Genomic DNA, 26042 nt, shown 5'->3' on the forward strand with positions numbered 1-26042 from the left:
AGATAGATAGATAGATAGGGGAGAAAAAATTGGAAAAACAAGACAAATGTTCTCATTTTCATGAGAAGTCCTGAAATCTTACTGGTGCAGGGTGAATTCTCTACAACAAATCTCAACATGGCCATACAAGGGAATCACTGAGAAGGAGAAATATATATATATTTCCCTCACCTCCCTGTTCTCTCCTGTTCCGAACTGAGAACTGTAAGCTGTGGATGGTCCTGATCACAAACCTTCCCATGCTTTACTCCCCTTTTGGCAAATGAAAACTCTGAAGAACAAGCTCCGTGTTGTTTTCACAGCTTCTCCCACACAGCAGATAGATTTTTGAAATGAGGAAGGAAGGAAGGAAGGAAGGAAGGAAGGAAGGAAGGAAGGAAGGAAGGAAGGAAGGAAGGAAGGAAGGAAGGAAGGAAGGAAGGAAGGAAGGAAGGAACGGACGGACGGGAGGGAGGGAGAGAGAGAGAGAGAGAGAGAGAGAGAGAAAGAAAGAAAGAAAGAAAGAAAGAAAGAAAGAAAGAAAGAAAGAAAGAAAGAAAGAAAGAAAGAAAGAAAGAAAGAAAGAAAGAAAGAAAGAAAGAAAGAAAGAAAGAAAGAAAGAAAGAAAGAAAGAAGAGAAAACTATATATCTGGCCAACTATTAATTTAAATCTAGAGCCAGGAAGAAGTCAACGAACTGTAATTTATGAGCTGTCAAGGCCTGAAAAATTCCTTTTGACACCGAATTTTCAGTTATTCCATGCTTTTCTGCAGGGCGACAGTGTAATTCTGTAGGGAGCTTTCCCGAGAAGCGCATAAAGGCAGAGGGCAACAGGGCGTTGGTATTATCTGTTCGCTCCCCTCCCTCCTCCCGCCACCCCCTGCAAGGCCTTTCAATCAGGACTCTCTCTATTTCTATTTCTCTCTCTTTCTCCCTCTCCCAGCCACCACTTTCATCCTAGGCTGTTTGAGCAAACTGATCTGGGAGTGGGGGAAGCAAGCAACCCGTGCAAGAGGGATGGTCTGTTTTCCCTTGGGAATGGCTACCAAGTCCAAGCGCCACTCCTTTGCCCCAACAAGTGCTAAACTAGCTGCAAAACGACATCCGGACAGAGTGAGAGCAGAGTGGCTGGGGTGTGATTCAGTGGACTCTAGAGTCTGGAAAATCATCATAACCCTGCACAAACAAACTTCCTCCTTCCTCCTCTTTGATCAGGTGTTTTGCAACGTTCATTGAAATTAAAAAAAACAGATCCAGCTGTTAAGGACATAATAACTTACAGTACTAGAACACTTTTTAATAAATTAGAGATGTAAAACAAGCACCCAAAGAATATAGTGCTTTTTTTTAAAAAAAGAGGCCCAACAAAAAGGTCTTACTGTCTGTCAGGAAAAAAAGAAGATTGAGGAGGCCGGTCTCCAACTCCTCAAAAAGAAATACAAAGAGTAAAATGAGTAACTGAGGAAGGCTCTTTAAAATCACACTGATCCTTGAAAACAAGAAAGGTTGGTGCTTTGTTTAAGAATTTGAAGCCCTGGATGGGTTATTTGTCTCTTTCTTAACAAACATTCTTGTGTGCCTATGTATACGTGTATGAGGATGTGCATTTTGTTTCCAAATGGGTAGAAGAGACATGGCGCCCAATTTATACAATTGCATTAGGAGGAAGTAGATGCGCTTTGTCTGGCTCTTGCCGGCAGAGAAGGAATCTCCCAGGTCTTTATATTTCCACCAGGAGCTGTCTCGAGGGATGGGGACATGTTGTCAAGGCAGACTTAATTCGCATGGGTGACTTGACTCAGACTCTCCTCAGTTTTCTTTTTAAATGATTCAGAAAGGACTCACGGCTTGGAATGCACCCACCCCTCTCTTTTTTTTCTGAGAGAAAAAGGTGGTTTTTAATAGGGACTGGGGACATGCTTCCAAAGATCCAGACATGAACTTTGGACTTTGGTACCACAGCTTCTGACTCAGGCTTGGGACTCGGACCCAAAGACTTTCCAGCATCCCTGGTTGTGTCAACATGAGCCTCAGTGAGGAATTGTCCCAACCTCAAGGCCAGGTCATGCTGTCTCTTGGGCCGCAACATTTTTGGGATAGAGAATATCCAGATTGGGCTCTGTCCGAAAGGAGTTGAAATGTGGACCCAATGGGGTTGAGGTTTCTATTCAAAAAAATCCCCTGCATTGTTGCAGCAACATTGATTTGAGTCAAAACATGCCCGCAGAGACAAAAACACGGGGGGGGGGGGTGGTTTCCTCCCTCACACTACGAAAGGTTTATGTCCATAAAAGATGAAACACATGCTGTGGGAAACTATGGCATTGCAGCACCTGGATGAGGGTGGCTGTGTTGCCCCTGAAAAACGCTTGCACGTCTTTTCCCTCCTTGTTCATTGTTCTTTAGTCGTTAAGTCATGTCCAACTCTTCCTGACCCCCTGGACCAGAGCACACCAGGCCCCCCTGTCTTCCACTGCCTCCCGGAGTTTGGTCAAAGTCATGTCGGTCGCTTCGATGACACTGTCCAACCATCTCGTCCTCTGTCGTCCCCTTCTCCTCTTACCTTCACACTTTCCCAACATCAGGGTCTTTTCTAGGGAGTCTTCTCTTCTCATGAGATGGCCAAAGGATTGGAGCCTCCGCTTCAGGATCGGTCCTTCCAGGGAGCACTCAGGGTTGCCCACCCCCACCACACCTGCCTGTCCTTACGCTGGTCTTTGTCCTGGTCCAGCTGTGCTCTCCTTTCTAGTTGTACACAGGCACACATGGTTTGCTTGTGGCAGCCTGAGATGCCAGCAGGTGGTTTGGGCGCCTTCCACATGCAAAGCAGATGCTCTGCTACTGGGTTATAATAACTTCCTGTTCATGCCACTTATATGCAGCTTTGGAAAAGGAGGAGGTGGAAGTGAGTGAGCCAAAAAAAAGTATCCCAATATGTAGACAGCTCCCCATGCAACACTTTCCTCTCTTGATCTCCTCCAGCTGGAACCAAAATGAAACCAAGGTGTAGCAGGAAAGTGTTTGCAGGGAGGGAGAGAGCGAGCTTGTTCAGTCGTGGTTAAGTCAGTCTTGTTTCTTTCCAGCTGTTCCTTGATAACTTTGGCATCTGGAAATCACACATGTCAGGAAACACGTGTGTGGTGATAGAGTGCCGCTGGGTTGGTGGCAGAGTGTCTGTTCCTTGTGCAGAATTGTCACAAGTTCGATCCCCCAGTATTTCCTGGGGAGAGCCAGGAAGGGACTCCAGGGAAAACTCTGAAGAACCCCTCCCACGGCCAGCAGTGGAGACCAGCTTTCTTCAACCAACTGCCCTCCAGAAGGACTCATTGGGAATGATGGGAACTGAAGTCAAAGAGCTCAGGAGGGCCTCAAGATAGAGGAGGCTGGTGCGTGTAACATGGATAGCAAAACTCCTGCCAGACTCAGGAAAATAATTCAGACTACAAATCCCAGAATTGGCCCTAAGAGTGCGGCCAGAGGCTACCGCCTTGATCCAGCAGTTCATCCAGGTCAGGGGATACCCACTAAATGAATGCTAAGACAATACTGCCATGTCTTCTGTTAATTCAATGGGTCTAGTTTCATATTGAGCAATAGGCCCACAGTACAACCCTTACACAGGACTGGACCCAGAACTCCTTTTTTGGACTACAACTCCCAGAATCCACAGTGGTTGGAGATTCTGGGAGTGGTGGTCCAAAAAAAATGGAGTTTGGGGGCCAACCCTAGGTAAGGCTCTGAACCTAACATGGTTTTGGATTGGTTTCATCCAGGGACCATCTAGTCTCCACACACCCAGCTCGAAAGAACCATCATCCTATCCTTCATGGGGTTCTGTGGGAAGATTGCAGCTCCTTCACGTAGATACTTTATGAGGGGAGTTCAAAATTTCCATCTCTCTCACTGCTGGTGCCGCTACCTCGGGCTTGAACTCACCGTGTTTCAGCTGCCTGGAAAAATCTGTGGGTTTTCCCCCCAATGTTTCTTGAGAAGGGATTGAAGGGGGCCATTTATCCCTTAATTTCCGGTGCTTTGTCTTCCTCTGCTCCCTCTATGAACACAATTGCCCTGCAATTTGGGGGTTGGCTTCCTCCCCCACCCTCTTTCTGCCCTCCCTCTTGTGCCTGGAGTTGATTTCTCACTTACAGCCCATAAACCTATTTACCATTCAACAGCTACGGTGAATGCATTCAGCCAAGTGCAGCGGAAATGTGGATTATTCCTCTTAAACCTGAGAATGAACTAAGGCTGCCTCTCTCCTCCCCCAACCCCCCCCCCCGCCTGCACACAGCCACCCCCCCCCCCCCAAGCTAGGATTGTGAAGCTCGGTATCTATTTTCCCCAAATATGAGCTGGGGGAAAATCTTTTGTTTTAATTTCTCATTTGATAAAGACGCCAATAATTCTTAGTGCCTATAACTGATGGCAGCAGAGGGGGGCAGCATTCATATTAAGAAGTGTGTTTTTTATTATTTTATTTATATGTTTTTTCTAATATAATGTGGCAATATGGAAAGTTCCTGGTGAGTTCCTGCTGGCCATGTCTTCTTGGAGGGACACTCCATTCCACTCTTCATTGTCTCTCCCAACATCTATTGCCACAACCTTCGCTCTGCATTATCCCATAATGTCTTCCAAGCATCTCTAGTAATATCTGGAACAAGACCCACCACAGCAAAATTGGGGCCAGAAACGACATAAAACCATTATCTCCTATTACAAAAAAAAATACTGGCCACAATCCTGTTGATTTGCTTTGCATGAAACCAAAATTGCATAGCCGGCAGGCACAATGGTTCACGGCGCCTGACATGTGCTCCGGCCGTGCAGTCAATGGTACGCCCGTACGCACGACACACAATCAGAAAATTGCAAAACACATATACGTGTTCCTGCAATTTCCTTCATGCACACAGTAGGTCACCATAGGATTCTGGCCAGGGTGATTCAATTTTATGACAGGTGATCTAATACAAGTATACACACAACACAAGGAACGGATGCAATAAAAACCGAAATCAGAAGGCACTGCAACCAAAGTCTTCACATGCTGCTGTTTCGCATTTGTTTTGTGTCTATTTCTTTATGTAATGGCTTTAAAAAAAACCCAGAGAAGCAAACAGTTATGCTGGAAGCAATGGAACAGACCCATTTCCTTCGTCTTTCATCATTATAAGATACAACCTTTTTGTACCTTCACTTCCTCCCAAAGTAAACACTACATAGTAATCCCATTAGTAGCTCTTTTTTAAAATGACTTATCCTTGAGTCCTGTGGTTGTCTAGGGGATTCTGGGTATTATAGTCCCATTCCCCAAAAATGACATTTTCAAATAACTGATCGTGGCTTCCGCTAAACCAAATGTACACATCATCGCTATCCATTTGGGCTCATCAGCAGGACTAGAAAGGTATTCTGTGTTTGCTTCCAAATGATTATTTCTCTTGACATAAAATGCCTCTTTCTCCTACTAGCTCACCAAACAAAAATAACTGTTATTAACCCATATTCATTCACAATTGGCAGCGCAAGCGGTAATGGCTCCTGTCAGTAAAAATACATAAATGCTAAATTAATAATAGTTTGAAGTCGCTCCAGCCACTGGAGTTTTCTCAAAAAGTTTCCTATATGACCCTGCAAGAGTGTCGCCGTGTTCATTTTGCTGTTCCTTACAAGTTTAACCTCCTCTTCCTCTGTCTGTCAGGAGGTCTCGCAAAATATCAGTGACGGTGAAGATAAGAGAACTTCCTTAGAGCAAAGCCAAGTGAGGGAGGCTTATACCCAGTATTAAATCCCCAGCTTGCCTTATCCCTCAGGCTCAGGACATGTAACAACTATTTTAAAACAGACAAATACGAAACTGGCTTAAAATGCATGAAAATACACAGCTCAAATCCCTAAGGGGGTGGGGGGGGAAAACCAGACAAAAACAGGACTAGTGCAGAAATGGCAGGGGAAAAATCTGTCGTATTTTTTCTTTTTTTCTTCTTCCTTTGTTGCTTATCTGAATGCTTGTTGTACACAATTCACTCTGTTTTAATTGCTTTGTTTTGAGGGTTGGTAGCTGCCTTGAAGGTTGCTGATGGAGAGAAAAGCAGACGTATATGTTTGGAGTAGAGAAGGAGCTAGCTGGTATGAACCCCTTGCCATCTGGTTTACGGTTTCTCATGGAAGCCGACCTGCTTAGAGGCTTACATTGCCCTGAATCCACTGATAGGAGAGAATGTCAGTGGTGCCGTGAATCCACACTGGGTTTTACCCCGAGTTTTACAGAACCTAGCCAAGGTACGGTACCCTATTTACCTAAACAGCTCCAAAACCTTGGCGAGCACCTGGAAGTTGAGGCTAAAACATGGATGTGGATTCAATGCCAGGCAGACATTGGAAGACACCGTCCTTATTTAGGCCACAAGGAGTATTTGGTTTGGTTGGGTCACATGAAGGAGCCCTCTTGTTGAAGCTAAGCAAGTCTGGGTCCGTGGGGCTGGCCTTGTGGTCAGGCAGACTAAGATGACCATCTCAGATGGAGATAGTAGGGGAAAAGTAGGGGCCACAACCTGGCTGGTACTCCTGGTCAGTGTCGAAGCAGCACTGAGCTAACAGCCCAGCTGGGTTCTCTGAATGGAAGGGGAAAGGATCACTACCCCACCCTTTAATTCAGATTGCATGTTGCCATCCAGTGGGTCTGCCCCATGCCTGGAGGAGAAAGCACTTGGGAGATCTGCTTGTGTATATTCTATGCTGTCAACCTGCATCTGACATATGGCCACCCTCGTTGGGTTTTCATGAGATGTAAGATACCTAAACAGTGGTCTTACCAGTGCCATTTGCCCAGTGAGTTCCCATGGCTAAGAGGGGATTTGAACTCAGGTTTCCTCAGATCTGGCCCTTCTCTCCAGTATACCAGTGGTTCCTACCCTTGGGTAACCAAAGGTGTTCTTGGATTGCAGCACCAAGATGCCTTCACCACCAGCTTTGCTGGCTTGGGTTTCTGGGAGTTACAGTCCAAGAACATCTGGGTTACCTAAGAGTGGAAAACACTGTACTACACCACGATGGCTCGAAAGATCTACTTAGCCTCTGTGGTTCCCATCAGTGGAGATAGGTGGGATGCAAAGATCTGCTCCAGTCAACAAATCACCAAGAAATTCCGTTGTTCTGCACGCACAGGACAGTGGTCCAGGTTCTGCTCTGTAGGTTATCTGTGTTGGGTGCTGTCAAGTCAGAACTGACTTACAGAAACTATAACAGTACGTTCAGGGTAACTGAAATATTCAAGAATTCGAGTTCAGTGGGTTACGTACCTGGCTGTGGAGTCCATTTCCCTCTTTGTGCATCCTAGAAGAGCCAGCCCATGTGGCCTTGGACAAGCTGGGCAAAGCCAGGCCACCCCGCAGAAGAAGGAAATGGTCAACCACCTCTGAGGTTTCTCTGACTGGAAAACCCTGGTAAAGGCTGCCATAAGTTAGAATCAACTTCTTCTTCATCATCATTCTCTTAGAACCTCAGGTCTGGGAGGGACCCAGTGGACCAGGAGTCCAACACATGATGGTTATATTTACCAGCTCCACACACACCACCAATGAGTTTCCATGGCCAAGCCGGGAATCAAAGCCGGGTCTCCTGAATCCTAGTCTATCTGTCAATTTAACCCTTACACCAGTGGGCTGCCAATTGTTCTTGGACTGTAATTCCCAGAAACACCTGGTGGTCAGCACAGCTGGTGGCGAAGGCTTCTGGGAACTGAAGTCCAAGAACCACTGGATGACCCAAAGTCAGGAACCCCTGGACTACATCATACCAGGTGGCCTATTGCTCTGCATATGGAAGGTTTGTCTTCAGTTCCTGTCGGGTGCCCTCACCTTGCATGGCGAAGACTTCTGCCTGGTAGGCAGGTCGCTGAAAAAGTAGGATACTGGTCAGCTTGGACAGATTATGGGGTCTCCTTGCTATAATACCATGTTCGTTGCACACATGGCCAGAAGGGACCAGTGCTTCATAAAGAGAAATAATGTTAAATTTATTTTTTAAATTTATTTATTCCATTTATACCCCACCTATCTGGTCATTGTGACCACTCTAGGCGGGTTACAACACAAATATAAAAACAGATGTGTGTGTGTGTGTGTGTGTGTGTGTGTGTGTGTGTGTGTGTGTGTGTGTAAAAATAGTTTTACATAATTACTGCTCACTCTCTTCCTTCCTTCCTTCCTTCTATCCGTCATCAGCTTCCTTCCTTCCTTTTTTCTTTCTTCCTTTTTTCTTCCTTTTTTCCTTCATTGCTTCCTTTCCTTCCATCCTTCTCTCTTCCCCCTTCCTTCCTTCCTTCCTTCCTTCCTTCCTTCCTTCCTTCCTTCCTTCCTTCCTTCCTTCCTTCCTTCCTTCCTTCCTTCCTTCCTTTTCTTTCTTTCTTCCTTCCTTCCTTCCTTCCTTCCTTCCTTCCTTCCTTCCTTCCTTCCTTCCTTCCTTCCTTCCTTCTTTCTTTCTTTCTTTCTTTCTTTCTTTCTTTCTTCACATCAGTTGTTTCTGAATGAGAAGCAAAATGAGGCAAGCTTGCAGAAGCAGGATGAGAAGAGGAGGAATCTCGGATTTCTTTTCTTTTTGAGAAGGGGACCTTTTTAATAGCATTCTGTGTAATTCAAAAAAATGAGACAGGGCGGCTTTTTCTCTCTCTCTTCCTCTTCTCCTTTTTAAGCACAAAAAGGGGGGGGGAATTAACCAAAGAATTGGGTTTTTTTAAAGAAAAAAGAAAAGAAAAGTGGAAATGCGGAGGGAAGCGTGTGGATGAATTTTAATGCAATCAGAAAGCAGTAATAATAGTAATAAAGGAATACATTCAGACGTCAAGAGAGGCAGAAGGGAGCAAGCCCCAGCGATGCCAGAATTTAAATCAGGCCTCAGCACCCGCGTTCCCATCCTCCGCTCTTCAAATGAAGGAAATGGAATTTTTAAGCACAGCAAAAGAGGGATTAACAATTGGCAGGTTTTTTGGCCTTTTGTCTTTGGGTGAATCCCATTTAATCACTGCCTTTAATATTAAGGAGGCGGTGGCTAAGCTATGTGCTGTCTCTGGCTAAGGAGGAGGAAAAAGATGATAGAGGGGTTGGCGGGGGGGGGGGAGAAGAAACCAGCGACTTGAAAGAAGTGTTTCGGTTCCCTCTACCCAAATCTTTAAAAAAATCGGAAGTTTAATATGATCTGAAAAGTTGTCACAAGTGCCAGGGTGAGGAGAGAGGGTCTTTTCTCTCTCTCTCTCTCTCTCTCTCTCTCTCTCTCTCTCTCTCTCTCTCTCTCTCTCTCTCTCTCTCTCTCTCTCACACACACACACACACACACACACACACACACACACACACACACACACACACACACACACACACACACACACACACACACCCCTCCTCCCTTTCTTTTCCCCATTAATCTCTCTTCCTTCGGTGCGCTGCTCTATCATTCCCATGAGATTCAAAGCGTGCAGTGGTACAGTGTATTAATGTCACAGCCTTTTTCGTTTCTGGAAGAAGGGTTTTTTTGGGTGTGTGTGTTTTTTTTTTCCCTCTAAAGCCCCTATAGGTCACCGGTTGAAATGAGTTGAGGTGCTGAAACTTATTTCCCTGACATGCCAGCTTGTCGACCCTACAGAGGAGGGGTCAAGGATCTAGGAAAGCTCGCTTTGAAGCCAAGCAAAAAACCTACTGTTCTCAACCTTAACCATTATCAAGCTTTGCATCAATGACAGCACAACACAATTAAGCCATGTTTCCTGACCATTATCAAGCTTTGCATCAATGACAGCACAACACAATTAAGCCATGTTTCCTGAGCATACCCCATGGCATATAAGTAGTGTGCATGCATGTATGTATAGATGCGCATGTGATACAACATGGAGATTAGGGTGCTAAATTCAACCCTAAATTCAACCGACTGGTGGTTTCTTCACAATACATTTGGAAAGGAGGGAAAAAGTCAGATCCAGCATATAAGATATTTCAACAACCACCCAACCCTGAGCCCTTATGCATGATGGTTGATAAGGTGAATAAACCAAATATCAAAAAATGCTACTAAATGGTCTTACGGAGGTTTTCACTCCCAATAAGACTATAAAATTATTGGGTGGAACATGGTGTTCTCTCATCTTGGTGATTACATGGATTCAAGATCTCAATTGCCCAAGATCTTTACCGTGCCCTAGGAAGGACAAAAGGAGATGGATAATTATATGAATGATAATTTCTAGAAGCAAAAAAAGGTAACATTTCTAAGGTATGAGAAGTGTGCATGGGAGTCGACAACATCTCCCACTGATTTTGTGTCTAGGCCTCGACACAAATAGTGTGCATCTGTGCGTCCGGACCTCACCCCCTGTCTCACCACCTGGGCATTCAAGGCGCATCGGAACGGGAGATCTCTGTTTCCCTCAAAAGACAACATCTGGCCATCCTGCCCTTTGCAAGAAGCTCATGTAATGTCTGGTTGGAACTGTTGGTAAACCGCTATGAGCCTGTATGTTAAGATAATCAAGAGAGAAGCTTTTCTCTGGATCCTACCACCATCACAGATGTGCTTGGTGGATACACGGGAGAGGGCCTTCTCTGTGGCTACTCCCAGACTCTGGAACTCCCTCCCACAGGGAGGCCAGCCTGGCCCCATCTTTGCTGTCCTTCCACATGCAGACAAATACATCTTCCTCTTCAGACAGGCTTTTCTTGAGGGACAGGCTGTTCGGAAGAGATTTTAAAATGAGGTAACTTGCATTTTGTTGCTTCTAAATCTGTTTTAGTAATGCTTTACCTAACCTTCCTCATATAATGTTATTGATTCAGTTCATATTTGAATAATTCACTGTTTTTAGCTTCAATGTTGTGTTTTAATGATGTACACTGCCTTGGGTCCTTAGGAGAAAGGCAGGGTAAAAATATTTAAAATAATTAATAAATAATAAACCTCCGATTCGGGGTCTTTGTTGGTACCTTCTTACTACAGAGTAGGAAATTACCTGAGTCGGTGGCCATCACTGTATCTTGTGGCAGTGAGTTCCATAGTTAAAGCATGCCTTGTACACCCTGATGATTGTACACTAAGCACATTTGGTCCCTATGGCCAGTCTGGACAATCTCTTACCTAGTTTGTACTTGCAGCTCATGCGTTCATGTTCATTCTTCCCTCTCCAACCACTGACTGCCAGCCCCCCCCCCCGCAAATGCCAACATACTCAGAAGCAGGGCCACAGATGAGATGCTGAACAGCAAAGTGTAGCGTGCCAAGACCAAGGGGAACTCAGAGACCAGTTCAACTTCCCTACCCCACCTCCTCAGACCGCTGCCTCCGAGTGGGCACCTGCTAGGGGAGGCAGAGCACTGAAATGCTGAAAACCAGCAATAAACGAACCGGCACAAACCGCCAAACCAGCGTTGACTTATAAAGCTCTAACTGATTTGGGACTTCGGTACCTGTCAAATTGTCTCTCCCCAAGAACTACTACCCAGGCCTGGCTCCTTCCAGTGGCCTCATCAAGCGATGGCAGAATATCACCAACCAAGAACCAGACCTTCTTGGTGGTGGCCCCATCTCTTTGGACTTCCCTACCATCACATTTGCCAGCCCTCATTAGTCTTAACTTTCAGAAAACTCACCAAAGCAGCTCTCTCTAAAAAGGCCTTTCCAAACATCTTGCCTGTAAGATAGGTTTCTATTACTTTTTCTTTTGGAGCTGACTTTCTGTCACATTTGACTTTACTTCGTTCTGTTTGTTCTGTTTTGTTGTAATAGATTGTTCTTTTACGTTCTTTTTATATTATATTATTTTGTCACTTTACATTGTTGAGTTGATAACTGTTATTGGGTTGATTTTCCTTCGTCACTGGCCGAAATAGTGAGTTTTCACTAAGTCAAGGAATTTACGAAAATCAAATAAACAAAATTTCGCATACAGGCAACTTCAGAAATATCTGACTCATTATGGAGATCTTCCAATGTGAATCGAACACACTAAGCCACATCTTCCTTCTTTATTTTCAGTAGGGACGTTATGGCTTCAGAAGGTGCCAGCATCCTCAGCTCCTTTTTCAAATCTAAAGAGAGGGACTCTAACTTTCTGGTTTATGATTTCCACATTTCCTGTATCTCTGTGCTTGGGACTATTTCTTGAAGCTATTTATTTTCTGCATGCATTCCCCTAAATGCCACTTGTTAGAGATTTTTGTGAGGGTGTTGTGCCTCGGCTCAACCAGTCTTGAGATCACTTCAACACGTCTCCCAACGGTGAACAAGAATCCTCCTCACCAAGACATGTTCATTCAAATTTGTCAGGATTTGAGCCATTTTTAAGAAATCTATCTGTTGACAGTCACCCCCTCCGCCTAACCAACCAGTCTAGGAACTGGCCTTTTTGAATCATAGACTCATAGAATAATCTCGCACGTTGGGGAGGGGGCAGAAATTGAAACTCCCCTTGATTGGATTTGCATGACTAGGATTCTGGGAGTCCATAGCTCAAGAAACAAGAAGGCATGTAGATAGCCCTGGGTCAGAGTCACTGTGGGCCCCCATCCTTTCGTAGAACCATAGAATAATTGAGCTGGAAGGGGCCTCTAAGGCCATCAAGTCCAACCCCTTGCTGTAGGCAGGAATCCAAATCAAAGCAGATCTGACAGATGGAGGTCTGAATTTCCCTTGAATGCCCCCAGTTTTGGAGTGCTCACAACCTCCCAAGGTCGTAGGTTCCATTGTCATACCGCTCTAACAATTAATAAGTTTTTCCCGATATCCAGCCTAGGTCTGGCTTTTGTGGAATGATGCTGTGTGTTTGACTGCCATGCCAGATTATGAGCACACCACCAAGAGCAGAAACTGCCTTCCATTCACTTGCTCATTGTCAGGGCTAGTATTTCAAATTAAGGATAACCCGAGGAGACCAGGAAATTCCTCCAGTAAATCACTTGCTTTGAACTAGTTTCACATCAGTCCACCGGGAACTGTGGTGCCTATAAAGAAACCTGTGATTTAAGGAGCAACGGTAGAAATACAGTACATCTCCCTGCTCACCTCGGGCTCCCATCGATCTAGCCGTCGCAGTTAGCCAGAACGTCTGGAATGTGCCACCGGGCAGAGGGCAAGAGGTCATCAGAATGGAGGGTGAGGTGCTTCTAATCTGGGAAACAGAGGCAGCCACTGCTAGAGACCGAATAGAGGGCCTCATCCAGAGAGGCTGCTCTTGCATCTGGGACCCCACAGATCTGGGGTCACGATGGATACACTGGTTTTTTTTCTTTCCTTCTCTCCACTCAAACGGAAAATATTTTTATTTTTAATGTTCACGTATTCTTCTAATAGCTGTGTTAGGTGACCTGCCAAGGTGCAGGAGGGGCAAAAACGGGCATGCAGGACAGAGAGAAAGGCAACGTTTGCTTGGTAGGCATGTGGTGGCTCAATTCACGTATCAGCTTTGGGATGCCATGAAATGACAGCACATTGTTGGTTACCTAGCTAGTTAAATTCATTTCCAGCTTTATTCTGGTGGATGGGCGATGACATTTGTTGTTTTTTCTCCCTCATGTGCCAAAATCATCTCTATCGTCATCATAGAACTGCAGAGCTAGAAAGGACCTTACAGATCACCGGGTTCAGCCCCTGTCAAGGGGGTCCAATGGGGGAATTGAACTCCCAACCTCTGGCTCCAAAGCCAGAGACCTAAACTTGTGGTTCTCAACCTTTGGTCCCCAGACGATCTTAGAATGCAAGCCCCAGAAGCCTCCACCATTAGCCATGCTAGCAAGGACCTCTGGGTGTTGCAGTCCAAGAATGTCTGGGGATTCGTTCACTGATAATGTGCATACCGTATTTTTCCGTGTATAAGATGCCCTCATGTATAAGACATCCCAAATTTTCTAATCCAAAATCAAGAAAAATAAGTGGGGCTTAGCAAGTGTAGGGGGAAAGGGATCAAAGTGCTGCAGGATCGCTTTGATCCCTGCTTGTTTTTGTTTTTCCCTCTTACTTCCATGTATAAGACGACCCTCAATTTTTAGTCTAAAGATTTTAAACAAAAGTATAGTCTTATACACAGAAAAATATGGTAAGTCATTTGGTTAGGGTGAATGGGAGCAGACACTGGTCGGGCAGCAAAATTACGAACCCATCTTCCTTCCTTGCTCGCCCATGGTAACTTCATTATTCTGGGGTGGGGGGGAGAATCTGTTTTTCTTCTAACTCCTGCACTTGCTTTCATCCATATCCATATATCATGGGGAACCTCACATCCATTTATATGATAATGCAATTTAGGGGAGCCCAATTCTGTGGCTGCCAGTCACTCTGGCCGCGCCACGATTCTAGTGACCTTACTGTCACCCGTCCAGCTGCGCAGCCTAACGATGTCTTCCGCGCCTTGCCCTCCTGCCTTGTTAATTGGTGATTCTCACCTCTCGGCCTGCCTGGGTCTCTTTTTTTCCCTTTATTGCACGTTGTCTTGCTTTCCCAGCCTGTCTGACACCTCTCTGCCTCACAACTTCTCATAAAAACAGAACATTTAAATACAAATAGAACAAGGAATAATTTAACCCCTGTTTGCACCAGGGGAGGTGCGGGGACTTCCTATAAACACCAGGAGCTAGGTTTCAGAACACTGCATATTTAATCCGACAAGTTCACCAGGCGAGAGAGAGAGAGAGAGAGAGAGAGAGAAAGCGCGGAGACAGCGAGGGAAAGTCGGACTGGGAGAAAGCCTCTGGCGTTCCCAGAGACTCAGCCTGGGAGCACGCACGGCACCACAGCAGGATGTCCGTCCAAAAGGAAGGGCTTCTGGGAGTCAGGCACAAGACACAGCCTGAAGTACTGCCTCCTCCCCTGCAGGACTTACAGCTTCTGAATTCGAGTGCCCACTTCTATTTTTCTATGACACTCATCCTCCACAGCTACATGGCAGGCAAATAAAATATGGGCCTTTGTGGGTTTTTTTCGGGCTCTTTGGCCGTTTTCTGAATGTTGTTCTTCCTAACGTTTTGCCAGTCTCTGTGGCTGGCATCTTCAGATGGCTCCCAGCTCTCAAAAATACAGTGTGCAAAAGGTCAACGAACTCTACCCAGCCGCAAGGACAGGGGATCACTACACACAAAAGACCGGCTAATGACACCCATCAACCACAGTGACAGATAATCTCTTCTCCTTAGCACAACAATACACTCACAACAAGACACACTAATCACCCATCTACAGAAAAAGACAAAAGCCTGTCTCACAGCCACAAATACTGCACTCCTAAGCCAACTACTCCAGAGCACAGAGTACTGTCCTCTGAAGATGCCGGCCACAGAGACTGGCGAAATGTTAGGAAGAACAGCCTTCAGAACACGGCCAAAGAGCCCCCCAAAAACAGAGCAACCATCAGATCCCAGCCATGAAAGCCTTTGCGAATACAAAATATGGGCCACTCCTGAAGAGATCTGGACACAGGGACACGTGCCTTAGTTACTGCCTGGCTGGATTACTGTAACTTACTCTACATGGGGCTGCCTCCGGAAAGCGTCACGAAACTTCAGCAGGTCTGAAACACGGAAGCCAGATTGTTAACTGAGGCTGTGAGCAGCCCTGGGTCCTTTTTTAGGGAGAAAGGCAAGGTAACAATACTTTCAATAAATATAATGATATTAATGCTGAAAACAGCTGTGTCTATCAGATTCGGCCAATGCCAATGGAAATGTGTCTCAATTGTTTTTCTATGAGAAGTAACCAAAATGTGCAAATTTCTTCATGAATCAGGCAGAAAGAGCTTGAAATGTACAAGATCTGAGTGCGAGAGAAAGCAATGATGGCAAACCTTTTAGAGATGGGCACAAATCAGAAAAACTGCAACTCGTTTTGATTTGTGATTCACCAGGATCAACAAATCACAAATTATGAATTTACAATGTTTTTCTGAATTAGAGAGTACACTTCTGAATTGATTTGCTAATTTGTTTTTTACTTTAAGCCCTAGAAATTGGCCTGCCAAAGCACCTAGAAACACCAAATTTGCAGAGAAGCTTCCCCTGATGCTCCTCTACGAGCCTTCCATGTTTGGTGAAGTTTGGGCTTTGGACATCTCAGTTATGCCCCGACAAAGAGGGATCCCAGAAAAGTTTTCCCCAGGCACCTAGAGGCACCAAAATCACACGGAAGCTTGTATTGACTCTCTTCTACAATCTGTCCTAGTTCAGTGAAGGTTGGGTTTCAGACATCCAGGTTATACACCCAGGAAAGTGCCCTTTAGCAGCTGGCCTGGGGAAACCCAATCTTCACCAAACTTAGAGGGGTTGTAGAGGAGAGTTATGGGAAGCTTCCCTGTGATTTCGGTGTCTCTAAGTGTCTTGGGGGGCATTTTAAAGCTGAACGAATCAACAAAGCAAGCATGGCAAAAATTCATTGATTCGTGATTCGTCAGGGGCATTGATTCATACGAATATTAGTCAATGAATTTGTGCTTTTTGTATGAATTTGGTGATTCCTTTTTTAAATCTGTGCCCATCTCCAAAACATATGCGTCTGAAGTATTGTGCTCTAACATCACGCCCTCATGCTTCCTTTTCTTAGAGTCTTTTCCAGCGCTTGGCCAAGTTAGTTTGGGGGGAAATACAGCACCCAGTGCATCGTCACATGCACAGTCACCAAGAGGTTGAGCACCGCCTGCCCGGTTTTTCTCCCACAGTTTAGATTTAGCATCAAGCAGCAGAACATAGAGGATTAAAAAATGCACATGGATTCTTTTTTAAAAAAAAAAAGAGAGAGAAATAAGAAAACCTGGTGAATTTGCTTATTTGTTGACAAGGATTCGTTCAGATTGGTTGCATCTGTTCTGTAAATGTCTCCAGGGGGAGGGGGGATCACTGCCCAGAAACATTTACATAGCATTTAGCAAACTATAAATTAAGCATGTCTTTCTCCAGTAGAAAAAGGCTATGGTGTGGTCTTTCTGTTTTCCCCATTTCCTCTTCTCTTTTCTTTAGACAAAATGTCTACAGTCAGTCTGCAAAACTTGGAATCAATTCAAGCAATTTTTTAAAAAGCAGGGACAGATTATGTCTCTGATTTCAACAACCTCCTTTTCAATCTATTCCTTACATTTTGGTTTGGGAGTACAGTAGGGGCGTGCCCCCCATCTGCATGGGGGATTGGTTCTGTGGGGATTGGTTCCCCAGAGATGCTGGAAAATGCGGATTATAGCAAACACTATATAAAAGTGAATGTTATACATGGTGCGGTTTCTGTCTCCCTCTAGTGGCCAGTTCTGGTAATGACATTGTATGTATGTATATATTCAGACTGTGGGTACTGAATCAGTGGATACTGATCCTGCAGATAAGGGGATCCTACTATATATATAGGTAACCTGTCCATTCACCACTGCTCAGATAGGATAATAAAGTTGGTGCTAAACAGCACCAAAACCTTCTCAGTTAAGAAGCACATGTCGTTGGACATAATCAATCTATTAAATGGAAGTCTCAATCTTTGGCAGAAAATTAGCACAGAGATGGATTTATGTGCATGTACTCGTAATGCAAACTTGAACCCCTTCAATCTTCTCTTTTCCCAGGGAATCATAGGAATTTTAAGTCTGTGGGGATCATTCCAGTGATCTCCTGCTCCCAATGGTCTTTTCTCATAGAGGAGTCTCAGCACTCAGACATGCAAATTAAGTGTACGCTCAGTCATAACACAGCATGCCAAATGCACGGTACAGAGTCAAAGACAAGTGCTATGACAAACAGACTTTTTTCCCCACATGAAGGAGCATCTCTTCTACTAAGAGGCTAGGTGTGTGATCTAGTTTGATACAAGGCTCCATTTCCCGAGGAAACGCCACAGTAAAAGTGGTAAACCCTGTGGTCCAAGGCTGCCGAAACTTATTTATAATCAAAATTGTGAATAAATCCTTGCCATACCTTGATTAAAAGTGGTTGCATCATTTGAAAGAAGGAAATTGAATTGCAGGGTGGCTGGAAGCACAGACCACCGATGGGCCATCCTGCCATACGACAGATCTGCTCGGCCAATGGGTTGTCATTGACGACATCTTGAGCATGTTGTCCTCCAGATCTGACATAGGTCGATGTCTCCGCGCATAGTGTTAATTGCTCTCCCATTCCTTGTGAAATATGGTAAGCACCTCTGAATTTTGTTCCAGAAGACAGAAAACTGTTTGTGGGCATGCTCAACAAACAGCAGTCGGAAGATGACGTGCGCAGGCTATTTGAAGCATTTGGCAACATTGAGGAGTGCACAATTCTCCGGGGACCAGATGGCAACAGCAAAGGTAAGTGTGGCGTGGTGGTTGCCTGGTGCAAAGGGCATCACCTGAAATGACTCACGTTCTGAAGGCTCCTAGAGATGGACACTTACTGTGGTTCAGCCTGGTTCAACGGATCGAGCCCACAGGAGTTGCAGGGGGTGCCCCAAGTTCCACACCCACCTCCTCCCACAAGCGCCCCATCACAAACTGCACCGTGGGCTTCCTTGCCCCACCTCCTCCTCTGAGTGGGCGCCCTCAGGAGGAGGCAGGGCACAGAATCTAGGGCACCCCCCCAACGCTTGTGGGCCCGATCTGCCCAACTATGCCGAAGCATCGAAGCTCAGGAAGTGTCCCTCTCTGAACCTGAGTGATTTCCAGGATCAACTAGTGCAAATCCAGAAGTGAGGAACAGCAACAGGACAGCTGCCAAGCTCTCCTCATCTTTGGGGGTCATCTGACGTCATGTGGGTCTAGGGATCCACTCTGCTATGGAGGCAGCTAGCATGAGTCACCATACCTAGGTTTCACCAGTCTTCATCCCAGTCTTTGAGATTTCCAGGCCCAAAATCGGAAGTCTCTACACTATCCGGGCGGGGATCATTGGTGATATCACGGAAGGTGGATACTTCAACCATAATGGCAGAATGGCATGGTATGGGGACATGATTGGAAAGCCACACAGACAGCCAGTGATGTATTCAAAGAGATGTGACATTGTGTTCTCAAGAGACTACCCTCCAGAGTCTCTGGGGGAAATATTTGCAGGCTGAAGTCCATGGCTCGCCCTGCCCAGAATCCTCTCGGCCGTATAAGACGAGTTGCAGAAGTTTCTCCCGGCATTTAACGAGGTGCTATTCACGTGATGGTCATTATGACTGTGCACCTGATTGAGCTCCTGCCCTGCCTCTGGCGTCTGGTCATTTAGCTACAATGAGCCATAGTGACTTCAATTGTTCTTGTGTGTCCATGAATATCTGTAGAATTTTAGCCAATAGGCTAAAATTTTATCCTTGTTGTTGTATTTTATCCTTGTTGTTGGCTGCCTAGAGTAGTCCATTGGACTAGATAGGCGGGATATAAATTAAATAAATAAATAAATAAATAAATAAGAGAGTGTGTTCTTAGAAGGAAAAAAAGGAGCCATGTTTTCAAAACCACAATGGCACATGTGGATCAACCGGGACATCTCTGGCTGATGTGCAGAGATGTTAAAAGGAGGAACCCCCAAATCTTGCTATGGTCTACAGCATCCCATGCCTTGAGAGTTCAGGGCAGAAGCCTAAGACCTGGAGAATAAACCTTCAGACCTGAGTCTTAGGGACGAAGCATGAGAGCTGGCCACTCTCTATCACCCTCAGGTATCTCAAAGCCCCCTATGATTTGTGTAAGCTGAGCAGGGCAAGATCTGCTTCGTGGAAGGATGGGAGACCATCAGGAAATAGCCGCCCAAGTAGACATGGTCTAGAGGGGCGGGGTAAAAATCAAATAAATAAATAAATAAATAAATAAATAAATAAATAAATAAATAAATAAATAAATAAATAAATAAATAGGTAAAGCAAAGGCTTCGTATGCAGAAGCTCTCCAGTTCAACCCATGACACTTCCAGGTATGGCTAGATGATACTGAGAAGGAGGAAGACACCTGACTCCCCCTCAGAAAAACTGCTCCCACTTGCATGACCTCTTTGTGATAGAAAAACCCAGGATAACATTCCAACTGTGTCGTAGAGACGGGCAAGACAGCAGGCACCACCTGAGGATCTGGCTGGAGGTGGTGTGTTTTTGGTTGGGTTGGGTTGGGTTACATTGGGTTGGGTTGGGTTGGGTTGGACTGGGTTACGTTGCATTGGGTTGGGTTGGTTAGAAACTGATCCTGAATAAGTCAAAAAGAAACATTGAGAAAATGGCCTGGAACATTTCAGAAAACTCTGGCCAAGATCTTCCTCATTTTCACCCCGCGTGTTAGCAGCACTGTTGCTTTCTTCCGCACAACGGGATAGTCACACACACAGCCTCAAACAGGCAACAAACAATGCAATCTCTGGCATGCACAAGTATCAACAGGTGCGCACACAGAGTGCGATCCCCATGAAGCCTGAGGGAATCTCAGTAGGACTGCAACCCCGCTTACAGGACCAGCAGGAGTTACATGGAAGTTCACTCAGAACTTCACAACTTTTCCCGCAATTATCTGCCCCTAAAACTCAAGATTGAGCTCAAAAACCAAAAGGGGCCCACCCTTACCCCACATAATCTCAGAGCTTAGAAAAGCAGCTTTGGAGAATCACAGAAAACTTCTCTTCCTCCTTCCCATTAGAACATCATAACATCTGTCAACCCTACAGGGTGGGTTGCTATTTCCGGGCCCCTCATAATCATGCCTTCTGTGGTGTATGAACCAGGGCCAGAAAGCCTGTTAATTCATGCGCACGGGTTTTTCCGGTACTGGAAATAAAGCATGCAGCATAAGGGAAATCAGATGCAAATAAGAAATAATTGACGAACGCCGTAGCATTCAGAGAAAATCTGTTATTACCAAGGAATATGAAATGGTCCTAGAATTAAGGAACACGCTTTCCTTGCTCCATTTTATCTGGGAGGAACGAGGCACTTATTTATTTATTTAGCGGATTTATATCCCAGCTTTCTGCTCCAAGGGCCCTCGAGGTATGTTACAATATAGATGAAAAGCATATACAATAAAGTCACAGTAGTATCGCAGTCAAATATAAAAGAACGGCCGATCCGCTCAGGCCCATTGGCTGAGACACCTGTCAGCTCCGGCCATGCGCTTGTGCTCGCACACATGCACGGCAGGTGAGGAGGGTGCCACACCCGCCCGGCTCCATCTGGCGCAAGCTGCCAGCCCATCCCATATGGCCACCCGCAGATACAGCGCTTTGTTCCGCCAGTTGTGAGAGGCAACAGACACACCTGCCAGAGTCTCCGAGGCAGCAGCCGGTTGAGCAACTTTGAAAAAAGTTGCATTCACAGGTGGGGGAATTTTTTAAAAAAGAAAAGCCAACCTCACAAGCTTCCATTCTAAAGGGCATCAAAGTGCAGACAGCAATGGTTGAAAAGCAGAGCATCCGGAGCTGTGTCTATCATCCCTGCCTCCTTCCCTTTATCATCCTGCTTTTGATCTCTGCAACAATGAGGACTAGAATTTGACTTCTTCTTTTCTCTCTCTCTCTCTGGTGAGGCTTTGCAGGGATCAGTGGCGTTCACACCATTTCCAGCATTGTTCTAAGGAGAAGACAGGGCAGAGCTAGTGACCGCTTTCTGAATGGCCTCCGAGCCAAGTTGCAAGGCATATTAAAGGATTGATTCTGCTGGAAAGCTCATTGGGGGAGGGGGTGGTACTTTCCAGAAGTCCCCCCCTCAAAAAAAGAAACTTTTCTAAACCCTGGTTATTTCCAAGCCACTTGAGCCACACTCTCAATCTGTCCTATCTTTCTTTCTCTCTCTCCTTACAGGGTGCGCGTTTGTCAAGTATTCGTCCCATGCGGAAGCCCAGGCAGCCATCAACGCTTTGCACGGAAGCCAGACCATGCCAGTGAGTACCCTCCTTTTTTCGATGGGCGGCTCAGCTAACCCTACCGCGGACCCAACGGTGCAAAAATAACAGCCCTGTGCCAAGTTTTGGCTTTTCAGGACTGCAAAGACCACAATTCCCCACCTTGGAAGTTCTACCTCTACCTCACAGACACCTGTGTGACTCGCCTGGGGGAAAGGCCTAAATGGGAAGGATCTGAGGTGCAAGTCACAGAAGGAAGCTCGCTCCATGCAAACTTCCTCTTCCTGCTCAGGTGCTGGCTTTTTTTCCTGAGCAGGAAGTTTGAGCAGACCTAAGTCTAGCTCGGCCTCAAAGCCTTGCAGTTTAGGCCTTTTCTCCCAGGTGAGCCACACTGAGGTGTCTATAAGGTAGGCAGAACTCCCTGAACAGAGCACGATGGTATTTGTAGTCCAGTGAAAAGGACTGCATGCCTACCAATCATAGGGTCTTTTCAAGCAATGATTATTGGTGGATCTCCTGGAGGTGTTGCTCTTTATCTACGCTTCAGCGAGTAAGAACCAAGGGAAAGTTTTGGGTTCCACTGGTAGAAATAATCATCATGTAACATTTGCATCGTGTTTCACAGGCATTGGCTAGCTGTATTTCTTGCAATAGCCTTGTGAAAGAGAGACAACTGGTTTTTTAAGCTAAACATTCCTAACATCCCCCTTCAGGATGGGTCTCCAGATTTTTGCAATTTCTGGTTCGGAGCCGAAGTAAGTCCAATTCTCTTGGTGAACGTCTGGATGGGTGAAATGTTGACATGTCTACTTTCCCTTCCCCTCCTTCCCAAGTTTTGCAACACCCAGGTCAATGAGTTTGGAAGGACTTTTGAAAGTATGCCTTCTCCTTTTTTTCCTTTCCTTTCTTCTCTTCTTCTCTTTGGATAATTTGGTGTCCTAAGAAAGCTCGTACTTCGGGATCTGTATTGCCTCCCAATCCTGTCCGTGCACAAATTGGTACCTGCTTCCAACCTGGACTCTTCTGGAGATAGGTTGGCTTATCGTTGCCAATTTTTGAGATGGTTCTGCTTAGAGGAGGGACTGTGCAAATCATCCCAGCTTTATTTGTTTTCCACAGAGATGTTTTTCATGAATTGCAGGCATGTCAGGGAGGACACATGGTTTGACGTCTCATCACTGTGCTTTAGAAATAGGGTGTCAATTAACAAATTCTCAATGATCTGTCTTCACGTGATCGCAGAGTAATTTAGCCAGATGTCTTCACATCCCAGGTCTCAACATAAACCAAGAGAATGGCCAGGTTTCTCTGCTTTCCCAAGTCCAGTACTTCAGAGGGCAATGGTTACAACCAATTTTTGTTGTCCTCTCTGAGGGTGTTCATTCTGAGCAGAAGGGGGCATCTCCACATCTTTTCTCCTGCCTGCCTGCCTCTTTCTGCTGCTATGCCAGCAGAAAAGTTCCTCCATTTATTCAGCCAGTTTTGGCAGTCATGTGTCTCATCCTCACAGGGCATTCATCATCATTCCTGTCAGATCTCAGGCCATTTGCTCCTATCGTAGGCTCTGGTTCCTCCACAGCTGTTAGGATTATTGCTCCACTGTGGCCTCCTCTTCACCCATAGCATATGCTGCCTAACAGTTTCCCAAAAAACAAAGGAGCTTGGTTTGATTAAAGTTTTCTTCTCTTCTCCTGTCCCACTTTCCTCTTGATGGAGACCAGGTTGCTTTACACCCAACCATGGACAGGCCTGCCATCTGTAGCTCAAGGACGTAGGAGTTGCAATGCGGAGTCAATAGAGCAGGGTGTCTACACCTGAGTGGCAGCCAGTATCTCTTGCATGCAGACCTTCATTGTTTTTGCCTCCTGCATCTCCAGGTAGGGCGCCGTCGGAGAGATCTTGCAGAGGCACTGTATTTTGCCGTGTATAAGACACCCCCATGTATAAGACGCCCCCACTTTTCTAATCCAAAATTAAGAAATCTAAGTGGGGCTTAGCAAGTGTAGGGGAAAAGGGATATAAGCGCTGCAGAATCACTTTGATCCCTGCTTTCCCCTCCACTTCTTTTTGTTCTCTCCTCAGCTTACTTCCATGTATAAGACGACCATCAATTTTTATTCTAAAGATTTTAGACAAAAGTATAGTCTTATACACGGAAAAAGACAGTACTGTTGGGTCTGAGTCAGTCCCATTGAGCTAGATGGGTTGTGACGTGTGACAAGGCAACGTCAGTTTGGGAATTGGTCTCATTTGAATGACAGCTCCCAGAATATTCTAATCACCATGGCCGAAAAGGGAAGGGGGGAAAAGAATTTATAATACAAGAAAAATAAAAGATAATGATAGGATTAAATTGGATTATTCTTTGGGAGGAGCTTCGCATTTAGCAGAATCAGTCTCAGGTTTTACATACAGAAGAATTACATGACCCAGCTTTCTCCAGGATTATTTGTTTCAGATTGTGATCGGTCCACTCCATGTTTGAATGTTTCGCCAAGGCTGGAGTAGTGGAATTCTTACCTGTAAAAAATGGCATATTGCACTTTTTACTCATTCTGCAGAATGGATCTTAAAATTTATATTTCAAGTTAACAGAGAACATGTTCAAGTTGCTAAAACTGATGTCAAGTACTGATCTTCTTTGTATCTGTTCTTCTTTGCTCCGAACTCGGTGTGAGTGCTAAGGACGTAAAAAAAAATTCTTGCTGGTTTCTTCGTTCTTACTGACAGACTCAAGTCAAGAAGCCACTTCGACCAAAGCGCTTTCAGGACCTGCAAGATTCTTTGCCTCCAGGCGAGAGTGGGAGCAAAAGCAAAAAGAGTTTTCTCATCAGTGTCGGAGTCATTTGAGCAAAGCATCTCTGAATTAGGCCTTAATGCCCTTTGACTGTGAGAAGCAAAGCACAAATACACCATCAAGCATGAAAGGATGGGTTGATTGTTCAAAATGAGGCAAACAGCCCCCGAGGCTCCTAATCCTTAAAAATCCATGTACGTAAGCAATAGCTATCATCAGATGGTGCCTTGGTGTGGCTTTTGGTAAAGCGTTATTTAACCCGGCATTTTCTTTGTTTGTGCAAATGATGTTCTCCTTTTCTTCTCGAACCCATCACAAAGTGCTTTACTGTTTCATGGCACAAGGAGGACAATTTTGAGCTTCCTTAGAGCCCCAGTGGCTCCTTTTCTGTGGACAGTTCCCACAGCCTCCTAGCCCGTATGGCCGATAGCCATGCCAGCTGGATGGTTTACGATGCTGTAAGTCAGGCTTGTCCAACCCGCGGCCCGAGGGCCGCATGTGGCCCAGGTCATCTCGTAATGCGACCCAGTGCAATTTTTTATTTTTAAAGAAATTCCAAAGTTTCAAGTTACACTGCTGGCGCTTGTGGGCAGAATGTGGCCGGGACATGTCACAACAGTAGAGTGGGAGAGAGGGAAGGAAGGAAGGAGTGGGAGGGGAGGGGACAGGGAGGGCTGCATGACTGCATTGCGCCGTCCCCGTCAATAGGTGGACCCCCTCCCGGCCCCATAAAGCTACCGGAGTCAAAGCTGGCAGCCTCTGCTGTCTGAGATCGCAGCTGCCGGTAAGCGTGCTTGGAGCGGGGCTGCGGAGGACGGCTAGGGCTGCCCCCCCCCATGCAACCCAGACCAAATGCATGTGCAGCCCAAACCAAATTTTCATCTTCTAATGTGGCCCAGGGAAGGTGAAAGTTTGGACACCCCTGCTGTAAGTCATAGAATAACTGAGTTGGAAGGAGCCTGGAAAAGCCATCCAGTCCAACTTCCTGCTCAAGGCAGGAATCCCAATCCAAGCAGATTTGACAGATGGTTGGTCCAGGTTTCTCTTGAACGCCTCCAGCCTTAGAGCGCTCCCCACCTTCCTGAGGTCATGGGTTCCATGCTCAAACAGTCCCAAGTTCCCTGGACACAAGTTTTGGAACGGTTGGCCCAGGAACACAAACAACATGTGGTCTCAAGGAAGTTGTCGCCCACAAGGCACACAAGGGGAGTGGGGAGATCCCATCCGCTGTCCATGGAACCCTATTGCCAAATTGGCTGAAACTTGATGGAAGGGGGCGGGGGGGGATCACAGTGGAGGTCCTTGGCGGTCACAGGGGCCCCAGCGCTGTAGATCATCCTGGATATATTTTTTAACAATTATTTTGATATAAACAGCTCCAAACTCGAGAGGCACCATGTAAATGGAAAGCAGTGGGGCTTGTAATTAGATTTGTGTACACTTTCATAAATTGCCGGGAAGCATCAAAGGCGGTG

The 26042-nt window shown here is 45.7% G+C and overlaps 1 protein-coding gene across 13 annotated transcripts in view; it reads left to right on the forward strand.

Annotated features, from left to right (window-relative positions):
- The window catches only part of CELF4 (CUGBP Elav-like family member 4), an 870333-nt gene that overhangs the window by 737835 nt on the left and 106456 nt on the right, over positions 1-26042 (forward strand). For 7 of the 13 annotated variants that reach the window (XR_012084591.2, XR_013540995.1, XM_072992989.2 and 4 more), the window contains exons 4-5: positions 18147-18275; positions 21730-21809. Coding sequence is in view for 11 of the 13 variants with exons in the window: in XM_072992989.2 (XP_072849090.1) it covers positions 18147-18275; positions 21730-21809 (209 nt within the window). In the remaining 2 variants the exon portion in view is untranslated. The remainder of the gene's footprint in view (positions 1-18146; positions 18276-21729; positions 21810-26042) is intronic. The other 6 variants (XM_020796444.3, XM_072992991.2, XM_020796445.3 and 3 more) reach the window with 2 other exon arrangements.

Source organism: Pogona vitticeps, chromosome 2 (assembly GCF_051106095.1).
Source record: "Pogona vitticeps strain Pit_001003342236 chromosome 2, PviZW2.1, whole genome shotgun sequence".
NCBI lineage: Eukaryota > Metazoa > Chordata > Lepidosauria > Squamata > Agamidae > Pogona > Pogona vitticeps.